The following is a 7546-nucleotide window of genomic DNA, read 5'->3' as shown; positions in this document are numbered from 1 at the left end:
TTGTTGATTTTTTGAATATTGTTCATTGAATATACTATTTTTTAAGGATTACAAAAATTATGCAGATAAATGGTTTGAAGTGCTATTACCAAAATTTCAGAGGTTTGAGGACAAAGCTGAATGAGATAAAATTGAATATCGAAGAGGAGACTTTTGATATTATAACTGGAACGGAGACATGGCTTTACGAGGGTATTCTAGACTCAGAGGTAATTAACTTGCATAAATACCAAATTTATAGAAAAGATAGAAATTTGCAACTGACCAACAAAGTCAAGGGAGGCGGGGTGATGGTAGCAATAAATAAAACATATAAGGTATTAGGTGTTGATCGCAGGTGTGGAAGTTATGAATTAATAAATGTAAAAGTCAGGATAAGAAAGGAGAATATATCGTTTGTCATTGTTTATTTTCCACCGGGCTCACCTCTTGAGATCTATACAGAATTTTTTGATTATGTAGAGGTTTTTTTTGAGGAGTATAGTAATGTCATCATCGTTGGAGATTTTAATTTGCCAGATTTTCCGGACGATCTGACAGCATATGACAGTCTAGATGAGAAGCACAAGAACGTTTTAGATCGCATTAATATACTTGCACTCGAACAATGTAATCGAATTTCTAATTCAAACGGGCGAAAGTTGGATCTTATCTTGGTTCCTGGAGATGAGTCTCACAGAATTTCCTTAACTGGATCTGAATTTCCGCTGATATCAGAAGACAAACATCACCCTTCTCTTATTTTCAACATAACATTCAACTCTATAGCTGATAAAGTTGATAGAAACTCGGAAAATGAAAGGTGGTATTATGATTTTCGTAGATGTAATTTTTACGAGTTGGCTGTTGGTATAAGACAAATAGATTGGACGCCACTGTTCCATCATAATAATGTTAACGATGCATTGGAGTTTTTTTACGGACAGATGTATGGTGTGATAAATACTGTCGTTCCATATTCTTGTAAAACAAAATCGAAATTTCCAGTATGGTTTAACAAGGACATATTTGAATCCATGAAAAGGAAAAAACTGCTGAATAAATTGTAACATTTATCAATCAATCATTTACAACTGTACAGGGATGAGAGACGTAATCTCAGAAAACTGATAAAGTCTAGTTACGCAGATTACATAAACAATATTGAGAACGGAATGAAAAGGGACAACAAGGCATTCTGGAATTTTACTAAAAATGAAAATCGAAACTGTAGCTCAATATCACAGTTTGAATTGGGTGAGCAAATGATTCCAGAATCCGAAGCGGCACATAATTTTGGAAAATATTTTGAATCAGTGTTTAAAAAAGAAAAAGCTGATTACGAACCTAAGACTCATGAGCCCAAATTTTCATTGTCGGAGGTTACAGTGGTGGATTTCTACAACGCGATAAAAGGGTTAAAACCAAAAAAATCAGCGGGAATTGATGGAATTCCTCCATATGTCATAAAGGGCTGTGCTGAGTAGCTGAAGGAGCCACTGATTTTCATATTCAATTTGTCAATGCAAACGAAAACATTTCCGGTGTTGTGGAAGGAAGTGGTGGTGACACCTGTACATAAATCAGGCAAGGTCTCAGAAATTCAAAATTATAGGCCCATCTCGGTTCTTTGCGCAGTGGCTAAACTATTTGAGCAAATAATATATGCAAAACTCTCGGCAATGGTGAGAAGCAGTATATGCCAGGAACAGCATGGATTCACACCGGGTAAATCTACCACCACCAATATGTTGCAATTTTGTCATGATATCACGGAGATCATGGAAAACGCACAAGCAGATATAGTGTATACTGATTTCAGAAAGGCTTTCGATAATGTGAATCACGACTACCTATTAGACAAAATGAGCAAATATGGTGCAGACGCATGCACCCTTGAGTTTTTTGCATCTTACCTGAAAGATAGAACATTCAGAGTAAAGTACGGAGGTGTTTCGTCTGAAAAATTTTACGCGAATTCTGGCGTGCCACAAGGATCAAACCTGGGACCACTGTTGTTTCTCATATTTATTAACGACTTGCCACAAGATTTGAGTTACTCCGGATGTTTAATGTTTGCAGACGACTTCAAGATCTATCGGAGAATTGATAGTGCACAAGATTGCCTGAATCTTCAATCTGATATTGACCGCGTCTACCAATGGAGTGTCAAAAATGGATTACCCTTCAATAAGTCGAAATGTGTCGTATTATCCTGCACCAGAAGAAAGGAAATGTTACAGCACCGATACAACATGGATGGAGAAGAACTAAAAAGAGTAAATAAAGTCAAAGATTTGGGCATAGAGTATAATAACACTCTCTCATTCAAGAGTCACATCGAGACCATATCGGCAAAAGCTTACCGCAGTTTGGGTTTTGTCATGAGACATTGCAGGAATTTTAGAAATCTGGACACTGTGATTCAGATTTATAGTACGGTGGTCAGACCGAAACTTGAATATTGCTCGACTGTGTGGCACCCTTCACCTATATTGTACAAGTCAACACTAGAAAAGGTCCAAAACAAATTTTTGAGGTTTTTATATTATAAAAAATATAAGACGTATCCGGATTATAATACGGTGAGATCAGCCCGACTTAGAAGGGAGTTTGGGATACCATCACTGGAGACCAGACGACTTCACGACACAGTGAAGACGTGTTATAAGATTTTTAACCATCACTACAGAACACCACACCTGAGAAATCTAATGCATGTAAGAATTCCTCCCCGCACCACTAGACTGAATACCTTCTTCGATATGCCCCCAACAGTAGATTTCAATTACTATTCACCAGTTGTGAAAATGTTAAAGATAACAAACCAAGTCCTCTGTATGTCTGATCTTAGCTTTGTAAATACGAGCGGGTAAACGGCGGTAGTAGAATTCACTCACCTAATATAGGACATGTAAATACGAGCGGGTAAACGGCGGTAGTAGAAATCACTCACTTAATATAAAGTGGGTGATTTCTACTACCGCCGTTTACCCGCTCGTATTTACATGTAAATACGAGCGGGTAAACGGCGGTAGTAGAAATCACTCACTTAATATAAAGTGAGTGATTTCTACTACCGCCGTCACTCACTTAATATAAAGTGAGTGATTTCTAATACCACCGTTTACCCGCTCGTATTTACATGTCCTATATTAGGTGAGTGAATTCTACTACCGCCGTTTAAACGCATATAGGACATGTAAATAGGAGCGGGTAAACGGCGGTGGTAGAATTCACTCACTTAATATAGGACATGTAAATACGAGCGGGTAAACGGGCTTAAAGCCCGTTTGCAACAGCCGAGAATTCTCTAGAAAATTTACTCGAGATTTCATGCGCCGTGAATTCTGTACCGTTACATACGCACTTTCGGTAGAATTCTCTGTTGAGTTGCGTACTAAATAATCTCTGTCGTTTTCTTGCGAGAAATTTGTAGAGAATTCGCCAGAGAATTCTCGGCTGTTGCAAACGGGCTTAAGACCAAATTTCAAATTCAGGGACAATTTCGACGAAGTTGCAAGATGGTGGAGGTGCCAGTTCCAGTTGGGACTTTGACAAAATTTCGACCAGAGGGACTTGAGACGAAAAATTTCACGTAGATGGGACTTGGAAACAATTTTCAACATCAAACGAGTCGGAGGTCAGTGACGTATGTATAGGTGTATTCCAACTTTTTCCTGATGATTTTTTTCTTGACCTTTTGGAATTTCTGCCCATTTTTGAGAGGTACCAGTTCCGGTTTGGACTTAAAAGGATTTTATCAGATTGGGACTTAAAAGAATTTTGCTCCGAGGGGACTTTTTTTTACCATCATTTTCCTGACTCAGTTCAGATTCGAGTCTGAGGTCATTGACGCATATCTAGGTATATTTAAACCATTTTCTAACACTTTTCTTGACCTTCCTGGAATATTGCCTGTTGTTCAGACAATTTTTTTTTCAGTCCTCATTCGTCGTCCCCTGTCTACAACACCTTTTTCATTAGTTCTGTTATCAATATTGAACCCACTTTTTGCATTCTCTGAAATTCCTGGCGGCAAACACGCAAACTACGGAGAGCTTCACTGTACATATTGAAATGGATTGAGCAGGAAGTTGGTGCGTGGACGATCATATGTTCCTAATTTAGTACCTACAAGAGAATCTGTGTTGTGGACACGTTTTTGTTGGTCGTGATTGTTGTTGTTTCTTTTTGTTTTAATAGTTGAGGTGAGGAATTTTTTTTTTCACCTAACTGCGACCGACACCATCATGCCGATCACATGCGTATGCGGAAAGTCTTAAGTCGCGTCCACACTATGCCGAACGACATCATTCGACCTGTGTCGAGCGGAAAAGTCGAACGAGTCTGGACGTGAGTCGAATCGAATCGAATCGTCCAAAAGTCGAATCGAATCATGTCGCTTCCAACCCGAATCAGCACGGTCCCACTCAAAGGAAGTCGAACCGAATGAAGTTGAAATTCATAGTGTGGACGTGTTGGATGAGATTCAGATCAGTCGACAACGTGACGAAGACGGTCTTTGAAGGGTGATCTCTTGTTCTTCATTTGTTCGTTGTGACGTTTTACCGGTGTAATGGAGTGGACTGATGAACAAACACTTAATTTCATCGAAATGTATCGTGTTCGTCCACAATTATGGGATAGTACCCATATATATTATAAAAATAAAAATAGGAGACACGATTCATTGACTGAAATTGCGGTGTCATTTGGCATCGAGAAACAGGAGGTGGAAAAAAAAATGAAAAATTTACAGAGCCAATTTTTGAGGGAAAGAAAAAAAGAACTGGAAAGTAAAAGAACTGGCAGTGGTGCCGAGGAACCATACGTGAGCAGGTGGTTTGCTTATCAACCGATAATGTTTTTGGCTGACAAGAATAAGCCACGAAGGACAGTGGATAATGTAGATGTAAGTCTTTGATTTGAATTTTCAGTTTTGATTTTTGTCTTATTATGTTAATAAAACATAGGGTAGTCGACTGAACTCATTGCTTTATTTATTAGTTGGTACATAAGTCAAGTTTATTTCAACAATATGGTACTATTCACTTGTTGTTTTGGAAATTCAGTTTGCCAATGGGCGAAATAAAATATTCTGCGAACTCGTCTCTGATAGCTTGAGCGACAGCGGTACTCCTTCTGGGAATTCCTGCAAAGTCGCGTAGTTGCGAAGACGGCGCATCATGCCTCCAAAAACCAGGAATAATTTCCCCGTCGTCTATCGATTCACTGTCAAACATTCCGATTGGATTATAGACTGTTCTTGAAGAGCTTTTTCGTAAGTAATTATGAAGGCAAACGGCAGCCATCGTCACTTTCGTAGCAGTGTCAGGTTCCAATTCCATGGGAAATCGAAATACACGAAAACTGTTGGTTATGGCTCCGAATGCGTTTTCTGATACTCTTCGAGCCCTGCTCAATCGATAGCCAAATATCCTCTTCTTTGATCCTTTATCATGCGATCCAGAGTAGGCTTTCATAATATTTGGAGAGAGAGGGAATGCATCGTCCGCAACTATCACAAAAGGAGTCGTGGAGGATCTCCCTGGCAATGCCCGTGGAGGAGGGAAATGGAGTGAATTTTCTTCAAGTGCTTTCTTGAAAAATGTATTGTTGAATACACCTCCATCTGAGATTCTTCCTTGGCACCCCACATTCACGTAAATGAAATTATAGTTAGCATCCACCACAGCGAGAAGAACGATGCTGAAATAACCTTTGTAGTTGAAAAAATCTGAGCCTGAACGAATAGGAGCTTTCAACGCTATATGTTTACCGTCGATAGCTCCGACGCAATTGGGAAAGTTCCACTTTTCTTCGAACTGTTTGGCAATTGATTCCCACTCTTCTTTACTTTGAGGCATCTGAAAAATAACCGAATAATTATTTTTCAGAATTCAGTTCACTTTGTACAAAACAGTCAAGACGAAGGCGGTGAAAATGGAGAGCAAATGCAGCCCGAAGGATTAGGAGAGGAACAACCATCACCGTCCAAAGAGTTTCAATCTCCCAAAGCAGCTAGCAGCAAATCTGCAAAACGGAAACTGTCGGATATCAGATCTCCCAGCGCACCTATAATAGATGAAGCCCTCAACCTCATGAGATCTATTCAAAATAAAAGAGCGGACAACACTGATGAATTCTCTTTATATGGCGAACAGATCGCAATTAAAATACGGAGACTTTCTTCACCTAGAACTAAGTTCATTGTCCAAAATGAAATTAATAAAATTCTGTTTGATGCAGAAATGGGATATTACGACCAGCACAATACCCCCATCAGAGGTGTTTACGACCATTTGCCCCAATACCCTACTTCTAATATGTCTATGCCTTTATCCATGAATCATCAGATGCAAGCTGGCTACTCCAACGGTGCAGCCCCCGGGATGGTCCCTGTCAACCTCAATGGCCTCCAGTGTACATTCTGAAGCGGAATCCGCTGCATCTGTTGGTGCTGATTACTCATCTGATTCTCTCTCCCATGAGCGCTTTCAACAGAGGCAGAAAACAAAACAAATATACTCAACAACAAACGTTGATTACATTTGAGTTTTCTCCAGATTTTATGAGTCAACGTCATTTTTTTTTCGATTTTGTGATTTTTTTCTGTGATTTTTGATCTCTACATTGTAAATTATGATTTTGCATAAATGCGTTCTGTTTTTTTGAATATACTTTAATAATAATAATAATAAATTTATTTGATCCATTAAGACACTAGATACACAGTGTATAGGACATGTCAGGCTAAAAACTTAAGAAACTAAGGAGTCGTACAAATATTCATCTACAGAGTAAAAACCTTTTTTTACAAGAAGGTTCTTAATTACATTCTTGAACAGTTTAGAATTTAACTTTTTCACAGAGGCTGGTAGATGATTGTACAATTTCATGCTTGTATATGAAGGACTGCATTCAAATCTGTGTGTTCTATGCTTCGGAAATGAAAACGTCTTAGAGTTCCTCGTCTCATACTTATGATGATCTGACAATTTTAACCATTTATTTTCATTTTCTTTAGCATAGAGCAAACATTTAAAAATATATATACAGGGCAACGTCAAAATTTTGTTCTCAACAAAAACTGGCCTACAAGAGTTCAGTGGATGGAGGTGGAATATGGAACGAATAATACGCTTTTGTGCTATGAACACTCTGGAAATATCAGAGCAACTTCCCCATAGCAAGATGTTATAAGATAAGTGGCTATATACAAGGCTATAATATACATTCAAAAGACAGTCCAAAGGCAAAACATTTTTGATTCTGTTGATCGCAAAGAAAGAACTGTTCAGTTTCTTACATAGTACGTCGATGTGGGCCGTCCACCTCAAATTTTTATCTACATAGAGACCAAGAAACTTAGTTGTCTCAGATGTCAATATTGAGTTATCCCCGCAATTTATTCTAAAGGTTGTTAATTCATTATTCTTCAAACAAAAGTTAATGCATACCGTTTTTTCTACATTAACCATTAGGCGGTTTGAGCGACACCAGTTCACAAATTCACGAACAACACGTTCACATAGTCTCAGAAGTTCTTCGAAACTGTTGGCAG

The 7546-nt window shown here is 38.5% G+C and overlaps 2 protein-coding genes across 2 annotated transcripts; both read left to right on the top strand.

Moving 5' to 3' along the window:
• LOC123317846 lies at positions 1 to 1049 on the top strand. The gene is made up of 3 exons (XM_044904459.1): positions 1 to 209; positions 520 to 933; positions 988 to 1049. Exons 1-3 carry the CDS (start codon positions 179 to 181, stop codon positions 1047 to 1049), a joined length of 507 nt encoding a protein of 168 aa, XP_044760394.1. The 5' UTR covers positions 1 to 178.
• A 3361-nt stretch (positions 1050 to 4410) lies between these two features.
• LOC123317941 lies at positions 4411 to 6637 on the top strand. The gene is made up of 2 exons (XM_044904578.1): positions 4411 to 4894; positions 5880 to 6637. Exons 1-2 carry the CDS (start codon positions 4559 to 4561, stop codon positions 6414 to 6416), a joined length of 873 nt encoding a protein of 290 aa, XP_044760513.1. The 5' UTR covers positions 4411 to 4558; the 3' UTR covers positions 6417 to 6637.
• The last annotated feature ends 909 nt before the right edge of the window (positions 6638 to 7546 follow it).

This window comes from Coccinella septempunctata, chromosome 7 (genome assembly GCF_907165205.1).
Source record: "Coccinella septempunctata chromosome 7, icCocSept1.1, whole genome shotgun sequence".
NCBI lineage: Eukaryota > Metazoa > Arthropoda > Insecta > Coleoptera > Coccinellidae > Coccinella > Coccinella septempunctata.
This window is presented reverse-complemented; position numbering and strand designations above follow the sequence as displayed.

Coding starts and splice junctions, on each gene's coding strand:
- LOC123317846 (XM_044904459.1), top strand. CDS start 179: ATGGCTTTACGAGGGTATTCTAGACTCAGAG. Junction 210..519: donor AGGGTATTCTAGACTCAGAG/GTAATTAACTTG, acceptor TTAATTTGCCAG/ATTTTCCGGACGATCTGACA. Junction 934..987: donor TTTTTACGGACAGATGTATG/GTGTGATAAATA, acceptor CGAAATTTCCAG/TATGGTTTAACAAGGACATA.
- LOC123317941 (XM_044904578.1), top strand. CDS start 4,559: ATGGAGTGGACTGATGAACAAACACTTAATTTCATCGAAATGTATCGT. Junction 4,895..5,879: donor GGACAGTGGATAATGTAGAT/GTAAGTCTTTGA, acceptor ATTATTTTTCAG/AATTCAGTTCACTTTGTACA.